Source organism: Peromyscus eremicus, chromosome 17 (genome assembly GCF_949786415.1).
Source record: "Peromyscus eremicus chromosome 17, PerEre_H2_v1, whole genome shotgun sequence".
In the NCBI taxonomy this organism is placed as follows: Eukaryota; Metazoa; Chordata; class Mammalia; order Rodentia; family Cricetidae; genus Peromyscus; species Peromyscus eremicus.
In genome coordinates this window covers 19823986-19843741 of record NC_081433.1, presented here as the reverse complement: position 1 = coordinate 19843741, position 19756 = coordinate 19823986, and the positions used below count along the sequence as shown (strand labels likewise).

The window sequence follows — 19756 nt, the reverse complement described above, 5'->3', positions numbered from 1 at the left end:
TGACTCAAGAGAGTGGTGTCTTCAGGAAAATGCAACTTACATTTTTTTTGAGAACTCATTTCACCCAAGTCAGAATGTCTAAGGTCAACAAAGCAAAGGCCTACAGATGGATATGGGGAAACAGGAACATCTGTTCATTGCTGGTGGGAATGCAAACTGATGCAACAACTACATAAATTAGTGTGGAAGTTTCTCAAAGAGCTAAAAATAGATTTACCATAAGTTCCAACTATACAACTCTCTGGAATACACACAAAGGATCCGCATTCTACTCTAAAGATACTTGCTCATTTGTGTTCATTGCTACTTTACTCACAATAGGTAGGAAGTGGAAACAGCCTAAATGGCCATCAGCTGATGAGCGGACATTGAAAACATGGTGCATTTGCACAGTGGAAATTTATTCAGCTATTAACACAAATATCATTATGAAATTTGTAGGTAAATGGATAGAGCTGGAGATAACCATTCTAAATTCTGAGTGAGGTAGCCCAGACCCAAAAAGAGATGCCAGATGTTTCCTCTAATCTGTGAATGGTTGCTTTTAATTTCAAGTATGCGTGTTTAATTTGGAATACCCAAAGAACTCAGGGATTTACTGAGGGGCAGTGGCCAGGTGCTTTTAAAGGAGAGAGCCACAAAGCATAGAAGTAAAGTATTCACAAGGGAATAATTAAACAGGAAGGGTTAAAGTGGGGTTGAGGAGCAAAGGGTAGGGTAGAGGAAAGGACTTGGAAAGGGATAAATAATACAAAAGACCTTTCAAAAAAGGTATATGGAAACCTACTACTGTAGACTCTTCCACATAGAGAGTTAAAATGGAGTTACCCAATAACATGGCAACAACACCCCTTCTAGATACCAGAAGCTAACAACTCAAAAGCCAGTGCCAGGAATGGGTTTCTTTGTTTGGAGTTTTTGGCCAGTGAGGTCCCCTAGAACCCCAAACATTAAAGCCTATTGTCATTGCTCTTGGTTACCCTCTAGAATTTAAAAATAAAATAGATACTTTTCTCAATAGCTACTTTTTCTTAAACATAATTTCCAAACAGGTGGTTTTAAACAAAAAGATTCCATATTCTCTTTACCTTTTATTTTGTTTATATTTTTGAGGCAGGGTCTTTATCCGTGTCCCACACTGGCCTAGAACTCACAATATACTATCATCTGGACCCACACTCATGGAATCCCCCTGCCTTCGACATGTAAGTGTTGAGATTCTTGATGTGTAGGGGTTTGGGGCTTACTTCTTCACTTTATGTTTTATAATGTATTTTAACTTAGAGTCTTATAAGATTTTACTGCCTTTTATATGACACGGTGAGTAAAGAAGTACTTTTGATTTTTTTCACAATACCTTATGTTTTTTCTTAGACGTTTTCTTTCGGGGCCTACAAAAAGCACAAATTAATTTCAGAAAACTATTGCTTATTTATAGAAAGCTATCCATTTGGGCTATGCTACTTATTAAGTATATATAGGAAAAATGCTAATGTTCTCTGCATTTTGATAGACAACAATAAACAAGAGTAATGCTTTTCAAAAAATATTAAACTTTTACAAACACTAAAATCTAATTGAAAAATGGATTAATTCCTTACATGAAGGAAACAATTTAATAACAATGTTAAGAAGTACATGTTCAGGATAGACTTTGCAATTGCAGTACCTTATTCTAATTACTGTAAATGGGTTGAACTAATTTCAAATTTGTTAGATAGAGGATGCGTTAGGCATTTTCTAAAGCAACAATCTAGACAAAGAAATATCATGTAATTTGCCCAAATACAAACAGCTTGTCAATTAGAGAATTCACATCTCAGAATTCTGTCTGCACAGCATATGATACACAATATCCTAAAATCTTTATTACATTTCTTAATGAAATCAGAATGAAAAAAATCCTCTTACCATGTAAAGATTTGAATAAAATCAATAAGTGTAATAAATAACAAAATATCTTGTATATGGGTGATGACATCATTAAAAATACACTTTATTTCATTAACATCATTTTGCATTTAGCACAGTGTAGCAATTTAGTGCCCAACTCTGTAGGGCTCAGCCTGCTTTCTTCTAGAACCTAGGACCACCAGCCCAGGGATGGCACCACCCACCATGGGTAGGGCTCTACCCCATTGATCACTAATTGAGAAAATGCCTTACAGTTGGATCTCATGGAGTCACTTCCTCAACTGAAGTTCCTTCCTCTCTGATGACTCTAGCTTGCGTCAAATTGACACACAAACCAGCCATTATGACAACCCTGATTATTACTTTTTTAATAAAATCCTTAACAATATAATTTTATGCACTAGTAAACGCATAAAATTTGTCATATGAAAATTATTCCAAATTAGAATTTTTATAGGACAATAGTTATCTACTACTAAATATTATGCTCTTACCCATCATGCTCTGTATTCTCCATAATAAGAAATCTCTGGTTATTGATTTCTCCAGATTTTCTCTGTAGAACCAGTTTATCCACAACAGAAGCAGCAACAGCAGCAGCACCAGCAGCAGTAGATGCTGCAGAAGCAGCAGTAGATGCAGCAGCAGCAGCAGTAGCAGCAGCAGCAGCAGCAGTAGATGCAGCAGTAGCAGTAAAAACAACAGCTTCATAGGGGTGTTTTGCTTCATCTCTTCCATTCCTTGCATGCGTCTTTGTTTTTTCAACCTTCAACAAAAAGACACAAGTGCATCTTACCTCCTTAGTTGCTAGCACTTTTGTTAAAGCCCATATTTAGAAATGTCACATTTTGGAGCATCCATAACAAATGAAGATGTCCCCATTCTCTACTGAGATATCATCCTTCCCCACCCCATTTCATTTTTTGATCCTTTTTCATCTAGAAATTAAAATATCAAAAAATAAAATAAAGGTACTAACAAAATTGTAGGAGGTGATTTTCCAGAATTTGTAGACTTTAGACTCAGTCTTTTAAATTAAACTTGGAGAGAAAGAGAGAGAGAGAGAGAGAGAGAGAGAGAGAGAGAGAGAGAGAGAGAGAGAGAAATGAGCAAGTTTCCCACAAGTATCATATAAAAAGTGCAGTAACTACAGTTGGCAAACATTGTATAGAGAGAAAATCTATTAACACTGCTGGCCTTTAGTCCATGCACTCAGGAGGCAGAGGCAGACAGGTCTTGAGTTCAAAACCAGCCTGATCTACATAGCAAGTTCTAGGACAGCCAGGGCTATCTCAAAACAACAACAACAAAAATCTATTGACAACAATACAAAAGAAAAATTATTACATTTTAATTCAAAGTATCTGTGGTGGTTTGAATGTAATTGACCCCCATAAGCTCATAGTGAGTGGCATTATTAGGATGTGTGACCTTATTGGAAGAAGTGTGTCACTGTGGGTGTGGGTTTTGAGTTCTCCTATGTTCAAGTGTCTCAGACCTGCTGCCTATGGTCAAGATGTAGGACTCTCAGCTGCTTCTCCAGCACCATGTCTGCCTGCATGCCGCCATGCTTTCCACCATGATGATAATGGACTAAACCTCTGAAGAGGTAAGTCAACCCAATTAAATGTTTTTCCTTTGTAAGAGTTGCCGTGGTCATGTTGTCTCTTCACAGCAATAGAAACTCTAACAAAGACAGTATATATGGTCATAGTGTTGCACATCTACATGAACTATCTGCATTATGTCCAATTCTAATATGTTCCACTGTCTACTAAAGAGTTGATAAAAGATTAATAATAATCACTAATTTCTTATACTGGGTTGAAATAAGTTTGTTTGTAAATACTAAAAAAAAACTTTCAGAAGATACTATTCCATTATATTGGACAGCCAGATTGATTTTTTTATGACCCTACACTCTCCCTCTACATAAACACTGACATCAGTGTCCACAAAGTACAATTAAATCTTCAACAGTAGAATTCTTGTGTGAAATATCATCATTACTAAATGGAATAAAAATATTAAGCCACTCCACCCTTTAACATGAGCACAATTCAATGGTCATAAAAGTGATATTGTTCATAATTTAAACTCTTTTTTAACCTTAAAAAAGTGTATTTAATACCCTCTATCCTAAAACAAAAATAAACAGACTAGATGCTTCACCAGATGAATTTTACCAAACATTTAATGGGTTAGCAGATTGGATCATAAGTAAGTACTTTGGTCACATTTATTTTATTAAAATTAAATAACTACTATAATAATAAACTGAGAAAAATAATATATTATAAAAACAAATGTGAAAATTCTGGACAAATTGAATCCAGAACTATATGATTATATATTATTGAGGAGTTTCTTAAAGATTTATTTGTGTGTGTGTGTGTGTGTGTGTGTGTGTGTGTGTGTATACAGAGGCCAGAAGATGGCATCAGATCTCTGGAGCTGAGTTACAAATACTTATGAGCCACTGAACATGAGTGCTAGGATTTGAATTTGGGTCCTCTGCAATAGCAACAAGCACTCTTAAGTGCAGAGCCCTCTCTCCGGCCCCACCAAATTGAGTTTTATTCTAAGGGCACAAGTATGTGCTGGGAGCCTTGCTTCTGTTGGGTCCAATGACATGGGATGGATGTGTGGAGTAGGCACAGTGAAGAAATTGTGAACACCTGTTGTTGTTCAAACAAGTGTCCCCCAGATAGACTGAGTTGTTTTTATTCATCAGTTTCAATGGTTTGCATGAACAGTTTTACAATCAGTTTTTGCTTCCTAAGGTTCTAAAAATGATTTCAATAATTACCAGTTTGTCCCTTGCTTCTTTCCCCTTCTGTCCTCCAACTCTCCCACCACTGGCCATTACCTTTTTTATCTCTATCTCGACTGTTAGAAGCATAAGCAGTTTTGCAAGCTACAAAGGAACTTTTCTAACTGGGCACACCTACAGGGAGAACAGTGTGCCCAGTTGGCAGTATATGCAGTTACAGCGTCATGCAGGATGAGTTTGTCTCTAGTGGTTAATATTTACATCTGGTATGGTCTGGGTTCTCACAATCAACTCACCAGCCAAAGCTGGATGAATCCATTCTACATTCTGTACTACTCTGTCTCCTCTGGGGACATAGCAAGTTTTCCCATTTATCTTATAGGCAACATAACTTGGAAACTTACTCTTAATAGTTGGCACTGTTTATCCCTTATGCTTATATCCATCTCTCTTAAATTCTTATGGTATTTGCACAGTAATTAGAAATGAAAGAACTGTGGGTTTCTATGATTCTGCTTCACTCCCTGTTCCTAGACTGTTCCCATTAACTCCTAATATCATCTAGTTAATAACATTTCTCAAAGACTCTTGTGGTTAAAATCACTCTTTCCAGAACAGTTATGTAAATATGTAATATTAAACTTTATGACCTACTGTGACTCATTCAAGCCAGCAGTATGGCTAGTATGATGAAAGCAAGGAGAACATGTAACACGTGCTCCCAGGGTCATGCCTAGAAATTTGCAGCAAACTGTCCACAGGTCTTTGCCAAGTGGGTCAGAGTCTCCATGGCTTTGCCACAAGGAGAGACACTTGTGCTATTTTTGGGCTTTGTCCCCTGAAGAAATCACATGGCTCCTGCTAAGCATGCTTTAGAATTAGAAATCAATTACAATTTTAGGAACAAATCATGTGATTATCCCAATACATGCAGGAAAAAGTATTTGATAAAATTCAACACCTTTGATTTAAAAAAAAAAAAAAACTATAACTAGAGCTCGGGACAGTAGAGGTCATGCAGAGTCATTGTCACTCTGAACAAAGAGCTGTGGTTATAGAGGACTGGGAAACAGACAGTCCTTGGCTAAGTTTTCTCATTTCCTCCTCAGAGATTTCAGTGATGTCAAAGAGACAGCTACATTGGGTGAAGGTCTTCTCTCCTGGTTTCCAAAATTCTTCAGGTCAATAGTCAAGCCTTCATTCTGGCTGCTGGCCCGCTGGCTTTTGCAGGTATCAGTGGGAGTGGCTGCTGCTGCTGGGGGTGCTGGTGGGGGTGATGTTGATGATGCTTCCTTGGAGTATGGCTCTGCTTCTCCAAGTTAAAGCTTTTATTGCTCTGCATGTTTTCTCCCTTGACTTCAATTTGAACATTGTTTAAGCTCTTTAATCATAAGGTTCAAATTTGACTTCACCTTCCTTATCATGTAAGAAGGTTCTATTAATGGACGCAAAATCATGATTCTGAATTTTTGGACTCATGGAGCATAAAGTTTACAGATGTTATTGTAGATTCAAAGAATATATTAAGACTCACAACTGACTAAATTACTTAAAATTGTATGTCAAATTATTATATATGTTATACAGAGAAAATTATGAGGTAATTCCTCTTATTCTACGATACAATATTTAAAAGAGAAAAAAAATATTGAAGGAGATACTTAAATATCTACATACCAATGACTGATTGCTCTCACTGTCGTAACATCTGTTTTGGTCATCCCCTGATGGCACTTTTAAGTCTGGCTCTGCTGAAAAAAAATATTTGTAGTTTAAAATTATATATATATATGTATATATATTCATCGATTTAATACATTTGCTGAACACATATTTATAGCCTCCTATAATAAACAAAAATACAACTCTGCAATATTATTTACTTCAACCCATGATACCCTCCCAATGGAGAGTAAGACAAGAAGAGTGGAGACATCTGCTCCATATATACTTCACCCTGACCCAATATTCCACAGTTCTGTATCAAAGGATTGTTTCACTTTTCCACTCTCTACATTAACTTACTTTCCTTCCATTGACTCACTATACTCTACTTTTCCCATTTTCCATGCCTCTTCTTCTTTGAACATACTTAAAATGTAGCTGTAATTCACTGCCTGTCCTGACACTCTAAACTTAAAATGTCACTGAAACTTCATGAGGAGTATGTTCACCGTGTGCTCCAGCACATTCCTCTAATACGCATCCAAAAGGCAACTCACTTTAGCTGACAGAATGTATCACTCCTCTTGTCTTTAGTAAACATTCTTCCAAATGATTTACATGTGACAAACACTTCTTACCTTCCTCTTCTCCACTTATAATAGTTTTGCTTCTTTGATCTGAAGTCATGGATAAATGGTCAATACCCTTGGGTTGAAGATGTTTAAATATATTCTGGAAAATAAATGATGGTAGTGATTTGCATGAATAGTTCCTAATTACTTTGTAGCTAAAATCTAAATGTTCTACTTTATAAGCATGTATTCTTGAAAATAAGAGATTTACATATTGCAAACTTAAAAACAAACTATTTGAATAGGGAAAAAAATCACAGTGCTGACCATGGGATCAAGTGCATTTTTAATTTCATTGGGTGACCACCTAAACTGACAACGGGATCAAGTGTATGGAATGAAGGAACAGAAATTAGCAACAGTAGTAGCTGGCAACTTTAGAATACATAATTACTACTTCTATCCCATAACTGGAGGACACTTAAAATACATACCTAAATATATTAATTTGACTTGCTTTTCTGCAACACTAAGTATCTAGAGAAATTCCAGTAACTCAATTGTTTTATTAACAAAAAAGACACATCACAAAAGACTACATAATATAGCAAAGGAAACTCAAATAATAATAATGAAACCTATCAAAAACCTTCCAGAATAATGTTCAACTACACACAAGCTACTGTAGATTCTAAGTTCAAAATTTTACAACTAATTAACTTTTTTCTAGTTAAATATTTTTAAAATAAAATTCTCATTAATGTCTACTAATTATATAGAAAATTCTTAAACTCTAAAATATAAATTTGTGTATCCTATGGTGAATTAGTTACTACGATATTAATGTAAAAGTAAAATTGAATATTTACTTACAACTGACTGAATATTTTCATAGTCATGACTTCTTTGCTTTTCCTTTGGTTTCACTTGTAAGTCTGCCTCTGACAAAACATAAATGTATGTACTTAAAGAAAGCAAAGCATCTATATAGTATGAGTCTTTGTAATAAAAGGTAAAACATTTAGTGAGTTATACAACAAAAACAGACTCAATAGGTTATATTTATATGCTATATATTTATGCATGTATCTGTCTATCAATATATACCTATATGTGTGTAAAAATAATAATAATAATCAAGAGACCATCAATTTGAGAAAGAGTAGAAGGGGACATGTAAGAGGTTGGAAGGGTTGGAGGGAGGAAAAGAACAGGATGAAGTGATATAATTGTATGTTAATTTAATATATTAATAAATATAATTATACTAAAATTAAAATTTTTACTTTCCAGTTTAAAATAACCAATTAAGCTTAATTTTAAATTTGGCACACACTGTCTTATAAAATACATGTCTTTCTCAAGACATTCACTACAAATTACTATCTCGATATTTAAATTTATAGTTCCTGTATCCAAGATGTTGGTAAGTACTTTTGATATCATCTCACAGTTGGAACTTTTGTATCTGTGTTTTCTGTTTGTCATTTTATTGAGACATGTACCAAGCTATATGCATGTATAATTTAAATCACAATACAATTAGCACTTAACTGATCTACTATCTCACTTACGAAACAGAATACTCCCATTCAGTAAACACTGTCTGTGTGGGGCTCCTCCCCGGCTTCTACTGTAACCACAATTCTAACATTTGGGATCATTATTTGCTTAAGTTTTCTGTATGGCTCTGCCATGAAGTCATGAGTTCCTAAGTAACTGTAATTGCCTTATCTGTTTTGAACTCTGTATCAGTGGATTATTAGTATAGAAGGAGAGAGATAATGGGATGTGTATGACAAAAACTTAGAGGCATTTACTATATGTGGTTAGAAGGAGACATGCAAGAAAGAAAGAGGAAAAAGAGGACAGTGGTGAAGGGGGAAATGAAAATAAAGTATCCATGTGTTAAACTACTGCAATGATATTCACTACTTTGTATTACAATTAGTAAAATTGAATAAATAACTTTTAAAATGAGGAGAAATCAGATATGCAAATTGTATGTAGAGCCTTAAAATGATTAGGAATAAATTATGAGAGTGGTTAGCATTCATTTTTCAACTGAGATAGATTACTGTAAATGCGAAAGGAAAAATAATGGCTGACATGATAAAAAAAAATGGTGAGAAATTGTTTAAGAGAAGAAAAGAATGTTTCCCTGGTCTCCCCAAGTATAAAACTACTAAAGATCAGTCCAGAAAAACATTCCATTTAAAGAATGGAAATACAAATTGTGATCCCTAGAGGGTTAGATGCTGGTATTAGCATCACATATAAGATGTAAAGAAACTGCATGAATGATGATGTTGATTGTGTATATTTTGATGTTTTCTTCTCTGTGTGTATATGTGTTGACAGAATACTTTGAAGATTTCTCAGGGATGTCTGCTTCTTGCATATAACAGGCTCCCAAAAACTAATATCATGGAACAGAGTTTAGTTCACCGTTAGAGAATAAGAAGAAGATGGGAGGGAGACCTAGGGGGAAAAAAATAGGTAAATAAACAAGCAAGCCAACAGAGAACTCTAATCACAAAGAAATCAAAAGAAAAGGAGGCAAGCAGGGGAAAAGGAAAGAAGATAAGTACACTGAATGAGTATCTGAGTTTAGATTTGCTACTGGCTATAACTATTCTAGAACATAATTGAAAACCTTCTGTAAAATAAACTGTTAATGTTACACCATAGAGAAGACATAGATTACCACATCATATGTATCCCTTCTATAAACAAGACACCATGATGGCCAAGAAGAACTGAAATTTGTAGTATAGAAATTACATAAAATATGCCCAGTACACAGTGTTTTCAGCCTGAATTTAAAAATCCACCTGTATTTTTGTTTTGTTTTGTTTTTGTTTTTGTTTTTTTGTTTTTCGAGACAGGGTTTCTCTGTGTCGCTTTGCGCCTTTCCTGGGACTCACTTGGTAGCCCAGGCTGGCCTCGAACTCACAGAGATCCGCCTGGCTCTGCCTCCCGAGTGCTGGGATTAAAGGCGTGCGCCACCACCGCCCGGCTCCACCTGTATTTTTAAAACACAGTTTCTTCATGTGTAATTTGGGATCACTCAAAACTCCTATGCATGAGAAATCTTTGCCTCAGCCCACCAAGCAGCTGACTGTATACACGTGTAACTAATATTTGAGGAAACATCATTAATATGTTTTAAATGTGGATTTTAAACATTAAACTCCAGTAAAACCTAAGGAACACTGTGCTTCCAATATGGGACTGTGGACATATTTGTGCATAAAAGTTGAAACAGCTGAACTACAGCTGACAGTTATAGAAACTCTGTCTTAAACTCACCAGTAGCTTGCTATGAAACAATGAAAGTTAGAGTTATGTTTGAATTACTTACAAAACGCTTCCATCAAATTTGAAGAGCTAAAGAATTTGAAGTCAAAGACTGATCATGTCAAATACTCATAAGCACTTGTTAAAGAGAAATTCCTATTTCTACATTTACCCGCCATGAATGATATTTCTTGCTTTGTTGTTGACTCTTCAGCTGGTACAGAATCTTGCTTTTCGACGGTAGTCTGCGTGGGGTTGAAAGGAGACATTTAATGATATTTGCATATGTCATATATTGGGAAGTTAATGATATACAATAAAATGTAAACATTATTACCTTCAATTCAATATATTCATCAGAAGAGTCTGAAAAGCGAGAGATATGTAACTAATTATATATTAACATGACAAAGTCAGTCAGGATTTAACACTGAATTAGTGTAGAGAACCATCGTCATAGTTATCACTGGGGATATTTCCCTTAAGACTGGGATTCAGTTAACTCTCACATTGCTTGTTCTGTCTAATGAGGACAGAAACAGAACTGAAATCCAGTGAGGAAAATGAATGTTACTAAAACAAAAAGACAGGTACCAATGTGGTGTTCAAAATGAATTGGAAGAAACTGGACATTATACTATGGAATTTTATGGTTTTGCGTGTTATTATTATTTAGGAAACAAAATCAGTCATAAGTGTTTACTGGAATGAGTAAATTATTTATCTTCCAAGATTTTTTTTCAAAGTAAGCATCTTGGATGTTTACTTGTGGAATACTAAAGCATACAATGTTCCATTTTTGCATGCATTTGAGGAATATTATTAATGTATTTCATTCCTTTGGTTTATAGAAATTTTTTAGTGAATACTTTGTAGAAGGTATATAGCCTAAGCTACAACATAAAGCCTTCGTTTTTGCCTCTAATGTACAATTGTTACAATACAATATAAGTCAATTTTCCAAAATCATTTTGAAATTACTAAATTTCTGTATTTGAAATCAGGATAACATTTACTAGAAAGTAGAACTTTCATATAAGTAAATGAATGATGTACAGTTAATTTTTCCATAAGTGCATTGGCTCCACGGAATGTGAATTATCTAATGTCTTTCAACATACAACAAAATTACTAAGAATCTAACTATCCTGACAAAACAATAGAGGTTGTTGCTTTCCAGTTCATGGCATTGAGTTTAATGGGAGTCCCATTTTTTCATGTGTCACTTTGATGGACAAGAGAAATGAGTGGCTGAACTTCACCACTTTTTCCTACTATATTATTTTGCCAATGATGAGTCTGATTTCAATAAAAATGTAGCAACCCCTTCATCAAAATGCTCTCTAAAGTTTCCTCATCATTGGTCCCAAGTTTTCATTCTCTATTTCTATCTTTCTTCCTCTCCCATGGGTGACGCTTCATTTTCAAAATGGTCTGTGGGCTGTTGTCCTTTATGATTTCCATTTTATTTCCTTTAGAAGACTTAATCTGAAAGGTTTTCCCTTTTTGTGCTCCTTTCTACCTGGATAAAAACATTATCAGGAACAATGGCAAATTTGTACTTTCTTCTGTTATTATAATGCATCTTGAGCTGGTGACCACTGAGGCTTTTATGTGTTGTAAAGTTCTTTTAGGAGAAGCTCATAGGCAACATCTGCATCCCCTAAGAATTTACTAGCATATAATCTAAGAACTGCTGAATCAGAACGTGTACTTTATACAGGGATCACAACAGGCTGTTCATACACATTTGAAAGGCTCAGGTCAATATGGAGTCTCCTCCATATTTATATAACGTAACTTTGAATGTTTTGAGATCAAGCCTAGGTTTTTTCCTAGAATCTCTCTCATACAGAAGAGCCACAATTATTCCTATCAACTGTGATCTCTTGGTGGCATTCCTGACCATGTCATAGCTGATTCCATGTTCCCATTTTGGCCTATGTGAAAATAACCTGGGAAGTATTCCACTTGCCCATAACATTAACTCATGTACAAGTACAGGTGAGCATAGATGTTTATGTTTATCTTCTATAAATGAAAACGAGTCTGTGTGGCCTGGTGATACAGTCTTTTAATACCTTCCTCAAAGTGAGGAGGACAAGAAGTGTGGGGAGATGTTGCTCTGCCTCTCAGACATGATGCAGTGCAACTACTTTCCACTCCCCTCTTCCCACCCCTGTAAGGGACAGCCTTTCATTCCCTAACACCTCGTTTTCACAAGCCCCACTACATACGCCTACCTCATTCTCCTGCTCTTACTTCTCCATAGTCTCCCCATCATTCTTTTCTCTTAACTAGCCCCTCCTTTCCTGATATGCCTCACTTAGAACCCAGGTACTGGAAATGATACTCGGGCTCTCTCAGCGAGTCTCTCAACTTAAGCGGCATTGGAAAGAGACATTGTGCAAACATTCCACAGGGCGTTTCCAGCAGGGAGAAGACTGTCTCCATCCTCCTGTCTTGTAAATACACAGCTCTTACATGTCATCTGAGCAGCGGCGTCTGGGTTGTCTCCTCCTTGTTCTGTCTCCATACATACCCGAACACTCCGCTTTGGCTGAAATCGCTCCAGGATATGCTGTTGAATTTGGTAGTATAATGAATTAAATAAACTTTTCCTAGTTATTTCCACCACCACCCCCCAAAAATTCTTGATTTACTCTTTTAAAAGCAATAATGTTTTTAGAATTATTGAAAAATAATCAAAATTGAAAGGAAATCTTCATATATGCTCTCTAAATCAATTTTACCTTCATCGTATTTCTGACTACATAAATTGGCCACGACAGTCAAATGGTCCCACACCCATGTGTATATGGGCAGCAATAACTGAACACATGGTTTTACTAAAAAACAACAACAAAAGAAAATAGCACATGAAGTTGAGAGAGGTATGTGATACAGAGGAGCCAGAAGGAGATGCTGGGGTGAATAATTTTAAAATACATTGTATGTATTTATGAAATTCACAAAGAAGAAGTTAAAAAAACTCATATTTTTAAATGACCACTGAAGACAAGAGGAAACATGTTTATAAACAGAACAGAATCAATATGCATATTTACATAATAAATTAACTTTATACTTCTTATCTGCAGTTTTCAAAAAACATATTTTTGAAAATATGTATTTAAACACATTCTCATTCTCCAATTGTTATAAGGCAGAATTACTTATTTAGAATTCTAGGGACAGAAACATTATTTGTGTTGAAAGAAGAAATGTGGAAGGAAACGAGATTATACTATGTGATGCTGAGTATATGTTTTCCTTTAGGGTTTAAAGTCTGAAATATTTTAGGTGATTTATTTTACTAAGAAAATAGATTGGAAAGAATGACCTACCCATGAGGAAAACTTTTCCTTAGGTTATGGTTAAATAAAAGCATGTAAATATTAGATATCATATGAAAGTCTTCTCCACTGAGCATTTCAAAAACAATATCATGGGGAATGAGAACTAAATTTATCTGTGCATATGAGAACAAGTATAAAGATTAAACTTAGAAATTATGCTGGCTTAAACTAAAGTGGTAATAATATGTCTCCTCCAAGGTCCATGACCTCAGTAGCCCTGGGAAGTCAGCTAGATTTCCAGCACCAAGAATAATTTCTCTCCTGTTGAATGGGCCTTCAATCCAATTATACAGCTAGCTGTTGGTTGCTGTCAAGATATGTCACTATTACACCCTTAGGGATATCTTGCTATGTTGGTCATTGTTGTGGATCATGTCTGGGTAGGACTACTGGTTCCTTTCTTGTGTTTTTATTTCTTGTTTACTTAGTACCAAAATAGTAGTGTGTGTGTGTGTGTGTGTGTGTGTGTGTGTGTGTGTGTGTTTCTGTGTGTGTCTGTGTGTGTCTGTGTGTGTCTGTGTCGTGTGTCTGTGTGTGTGTGTCTGTGTGTGTGTCTGTCTGTGTCTGTGTTGTGTGTCTGTGTGTAACGGTAACAAAAAAAAAAAAAAAAGAGGCCATGAGTTGGAAAGAGAGTTGGGGTGGGGTGTTATGTGAGGGATTGAAAGGAGGACAGTGAATGGGGGAAATGATGCTGTTATAGTTTAATTTTTAAAAATGAAAAGAAAATATGAAGCCCCAGTGAGTAAAGATACATGCCACACAAGTCTGGTGATCTGAGGTCAATCTCAGAAACTCCAAAGTAGAGGAAAAGAATGAATTCCACATAATTGTCTTATGACCTCCCTATGTATGCCAACACATACCACGTGCACAAACACAGTAATAGCAAATTTTTTTAATTCAAAAGGATGGATCCAAAGTTAAATCACTGAACCACGTCAGTCACTGATTGGTACATTTTGTCCCGTATGTTATAAGAATAAAAATAATGAGTATATAGAAAAACACAAGAAGCTAAGACACAAATGAACAGATGAGATCCGGTATTCTCTTTATCCATGTGACCCTCCCCTATAATTCTCAATGAACTCTTTTTTATTTGGTAGTGATGTTAAGAAAGCCCTTCAGTCAACAAAGATGGCTAAGCGGGCAGAAGTACATGTCATGTAAGAATGAGGAGCAGAGTTCAAATCCCCAGAACCTACTTAAAAGCACAGGAGTTCTATTTATAGTCCTAATGCTTCTGCAAGGATACAGGAGGCTAAGAAAGGGGAGTCCCCAGAAACTCAAAAACTGGGTATCCTGGAATTCCCAATAGAAAACCACTAAAGAAACCTCGACTCACTAACACACATATTGCATGTGTGCTCGTGTTCACATACATGAATGCATGCACAAACACATTGTGTGTGAATATGCATGAAACACACACACACACACACACACACACACACACACACACATACACATACACAAGAGAGCCACAGACAACACCTTCACTGAATTTAGATTTCAAGTCTCCCTCTCATCCCCATGCTAAAGAGAAACCATAGCAATTTTTTCTGTGATGACATCATCTCTGATTTTTATGTGAAGCAATCACAGCGTGTGATGCCTGTTTTGTTGCTCTTGAATTATATAGCACAATATCCTAACCTCCTCTATTCAGTAAATGGAAATTTACCAAGGCCGTGGCGACCAAAGATTCCCATAAAGGGATCAAGCAGCAAATGCTGTGTTCCAACGGCATGCTATTATTTGGAACAAGAGACAAAGACTAAACTCGGGAAAATTTCATTCTAATCCTAGTGAGTGGGGATCTGTGTGTGACCCTGTTGTCTCACACACTAGGTGTAGCAGAGACAACCACACTGAAGGAATGAAGTGAAAGTTTATCGGGGGGGGGGGGGGACACAACAATGTCTGGTAATAGGAAATCTCAAATTTTTTATTGAGTGGAAATGACAGTGATTTCACATTAATAGTGCCCAGGAATGATAATACACTTACTTGTTAATAAGTCAAACAATTGTAGTGGAAAATCAAATCTAATTACCTTGTAAATATGAAATGAGGTCATGAGATTGGACAAAAACATTGTGAAAAGCTACTAAGGATAAGGGACAGGCATTAGTCACCGCAGATGGTTAAAAGATGACTTACTGGGAAATAGCTTTCAAGGTGTCAAATTAAATATTAAATTACCATCTAGTGAGTCTCTAGGTTAGTTCACAAAGCAACTGGACGTGAATTGTGGCCATTTTTTTTAACCAAAGAAAATAATATAAGAGAATTTTTCATATTCACATACCGACTGCGGCTGCTTTTCACTGCCATGGCATTCTGTTTGTTCTGCTGGTGTGAAGAGTGTAGTGGATTCTACTGACAAATTCATAGAAGTGGTTAAAATTAACAATGTGAACAGTCAGAAAAAAATGGTCATCTATATAAACAGTTGTTTAAAAACTTTTAAACTAAACCAAAAAAGTTGGGCTTTATATAAATACACACATAGAAACAGAATTGATAATAATATAAAATCACATAAAGTCACATTGCACACTGTTTCTACATGGGGAGAGGAATATGTAAAAGACCTACTTTTGTACTTATAGTTTCTTATACCTCATTATGCAAACACCTTCTTATTCATCTTGCAAATGTGTGTCTCTACTACTTTGACATACCTCTTCCTTCTCATAAAACTCAGCAAAGGATATGAAATCTTCCTGGATGCTCACTCTCCAGGTCAACATGTGCTTTTCTATGAACTACCTTGAGTTTCCTTCTTTTTCAAATGTCTCCTTCCCATTTGAAATGTCAATTATTTCTTTTGATATCTAACTTTTTGCTTGTAGCCTAAAAGTGACAATGTTTAGACCACTTTTAAATTTATTATTACTATTATTATTACTATTATTATTATTATTATTACTTCATATGTACGGGTGTTTTGTCTGTGTGTATATCATTATATACATGACTAGTAACTAAGGAGCACAGAATCAGGTATCAAATCCCCTGGAACTGGAGTTACAAAGGACTGTGAGCCATCTTGAGGGTACTGACAATTGAGTCTGGATGCTCTACAAGAGGATCCAGTGCTATTTACCACTGAGCCATCTCTCCATCTCCTGTCTAGGTCATCTTTTGTATAAGTAGTGTTTTATTTACTTTGCTCAATAATTATTCACTAAATTCTTACTGGTTCATGCCCTGGAATGTGTTGGACACAAGCAAATGTTTCAGTGATGTTCATACACTGGTACTGCCTGAGCTGATTCCTGAAGAGTGAGAATAGCAAAGTGCAGAGATGTGTAAGGCAGGAACAAGAAAGGCAGGGAAGTGTTGGATAGAAGGAGCCACTGTCCTTGATAATAACTTGAGTATATATATATCACTTAACTATAGGTGTCTCTGATCATTTACTGTAAAGAAAACCCACCTCTTTAAGATTTCATATTTCTCTCCTTAATGCATTACCCGCACTGAGGGAAACAAAGTGCCTGCTGCTTCTGCCATTCATCTCTGAGATTTTCGTGGCTTCTGTCTTATATCCTTCCTACATTTATAGCAGAATTTCTCTTCCAGAATTGCCACTAAAATAACTGGTATGATTTCCCTGTATGTATTCTTTGTAACTTCACCCATTGTAACCTTTGTTTAATCTTCTTAAACACTGTTTCCTAAAGTTCTCGTTTTAAATAAAAGCCTGACGCTCTTTATTGCACGACAGTTTCTCCACTGACATCTGGGTGTAAATTCTTTCAGAAGCTTGAGGACACACATGCACTACTGTCACGTAGAACTTTCTGATTCTTACATTTATTGGGCAACTTTCTTTGATAAAGATAATGTCTCCAACTTCCTTTTTTACTCAGGGCATTTGCTGCAATGAGCTTTTATTAACAGAGTTCTCACCTTTCTCTTCAGCAGCTCCTGTGTTTTCTCCACTTTTTTCAGGACCCACAGACACTCGAGCACTCCACTTGGGTTGAAATAGCTCAAAGATGGGCTGATAAAATTAGCATGAGTAAGGAACTGCCCAGATTTCCCAAGCACTTTCCAGGAAAACATCACAATTTCTCAAAATCAATTATATGTAAATAAAAGTTGCATGTACAGAAAACTGAAAAAAAATTTAAACAGATCTTTACATATGCTCTCTAAACACACCTATGTTTTCTTTCACTTGGTAATTGACCGTAGAAGTCCAGAGGAGACGTGATTATAGAGGAATCTATACTGTGCATCCTTGAACAAGAAGTTAACTTCAGAATGCCTAACTAGTATTTGTAATAATCACAAACCATTGTAGAATATTATTTTAAGGTATGTTACATTTGTTTGTGCTGTGGAATATTTGTTTAATGATGCAAAGATGTGTTGCATTCTTTTATGTTGCATTTGTTTAACTCTGTGAAGCTGTGTTACTGTGCCTGTCTAAAACATTTGGTGGTCTAATAAAAAAACTGAACAGCCAATAGCAAGGAAGAAGAAAGGATAGGCAGGGCTAGCAGGCAGAGAGAATAAATAGAAGGAAAAATCTAGGAGGAAAAGAAAAGGGAACAAGGAGAGGAGGATGCCAGGGGCCAGCCACACAGCCACACAGCCAGCCACAGAGTAAGAGTGAAAATAAGATACACAGAAGTTTAAAACAGGAAAAAGCCCAAAGGCAAAAAGTAGATGGGATAATTTAAGAAAAGCTGGCCAGAAATAAGCCAAGCTAAGGCCAAGTATTTACAATTAAGAATAAGCCTCCTTGTGTGATTTATTTGGGAGCTGGGTGGCAGGCCCCCCAAAAGAACAAAAACCACCAACCACAGCAAGCCACCAGAATTTTGAAAATGTATTTGAAAATGAATCTTATTCTTCTCTTGCTATTACAGGTTCAGACACTGAGATGATTTGCATGGACAGAAATGCTTTTTGTTGCAAAGCAAGAAATTTACAAGAAAACAGCCTTTCTGAAGTGTCCTTTTAAGATTGCCCTGATCATTGTTATAGAATTAAAGCTCCAAAGATATTAGTTAAGACTTTAATAAGAAAATTTCTGATTGTCTAGAGAGACCGAGTCATATGGAAACCTTCCTTAGTTAGATAAAAGCATGAGAAAGTTACATACCCCGTGCAAGTTTTAAAAATTAATAGACAGAATAATGAAAACTATATGAAGCATTAATAATGGATGGAGAATGCGAACTTTTGGAAACTGAGCTCCTGAAATGTGTCCAGCACTGAGGGCATGTCTATGTCCATAGGCCACAGGAGTTCAAATGATTGGTGGCGAATTCCTTTCTGGTTAATTTGACCAAGTGTGAGCCCAAACTCAAATTCTCCACTTCATTCCTCATGACTTCTGTCTCTGTGAAGTTTGTTACTGGTCTGTCTGTTGTCTCTCTGATCCATATGTGAGTCTGTGCCTGTGTGTGTCTATGCATGTGTGTGTCTATGCATGTGTGTGTCTATGCATGTGTGTGTCTGTGCCTGTGTGTCTATGCATGTGTGTGTCTGTGCCTGTGTGTCTATGCATGTGTGTGTCTGTGCCTGTGTGTGTGCATGTGTGTGTCAATGCATGTGTGTGTCTATGCATGTGTGTGTCTATGCATGTGTGTCTATGCATGTGTGTGTGTACGCCTGTGTGTGTGTGCCTGTGTGTGTCTGTGCCTGTGTGTGTCTGTGCCTGTGTGTATGTGCCTGTGTGTGTCTGTACCTGTGTGTGTCTATGCATGTGTGTGTGTGTGCCTGTGTGTGTCTGTGCCTCTGTGTGTGTGTGTGTGCCTGTGTGTGTCTATATCGGTGTCAATCTCTAACAAGGAGCTTTGCTCTGTATTTGTCATAACAGCACAGAAAACTTGGGAAAGGAACAGGACATTTTTACAGAAATATTTCATAGAGTTTTAAAGGGAAGGAATCACCTTATCGACCTTGAACACACTCAAAACTGCAAACAGTTCTTACCAACTATAGCCACACATTGCTTCCAGAATTTATAGAATATGTATTAAGGTTACTGTAAACATGTCGATGCTCTCGGCAAATGATTACCACAACACACACATATATACATCCATTATTCTGTCCAAGGGAATGGAATAGTACATAGTTTAAAATTGATGCTGTGCATTTAGCTCAGGTTATAAAGCTGACTGGATGGGAAATCCAAAGCACAG

The 19756-nt window shown here is 36.2% G+C and overlaps 1 protein-coding gene across 1 annotated transcript in view; it reads right to left on the bottom strand.

Annotated features, from left to right (window-relative positions):
• The window catches only part of LOC131894700 (ankyrin repeat domain-containing protein 26-like), a 30369-nt gene extending 13260 nt beyond the window's left edge, over window positions 1-17109 (bottom strand). Inside the window, exons 1-10 of the mRNA XM_059245007.1 lie at window positions 17067-17109; window positions 15895-15962; window positions 12709-12805; window positions 10562-10590; window positions 10397-10469; window positions 7798-7865; window positions 6991-7084; window positions 6365-6438; window positions 2409-2680; window positions 1358-1391 (exon numbers count right to left, since the gene is read on the bottom strand). Of these exons, the coding sequence (XP_059100990.1) occupies window positions 1358-1391; window positions 2409-2680; window positions 6365-6438; window positions 6991-7084; window positions 7798-7865; window positions 10397-10469; window positions 10562-10590; window positions 12709-12805; window positions 15895-15962; window positions 17067-17109 (852 nt within the window). The remainder of the gene's footprint in view (window positions 1-1357; window positions 1392-2408; window positions 2681-6364; window positions 6439-6990; window positions 7085-7797; window positions 7866-10396; window positions 10470-10561; window positions 10591-12708; window positions 12806-15894; window positions 15963-17066) is intronic.
• Between the last annotated feature and the right edge of the window lie 2647 nt (window positions 17110-19756).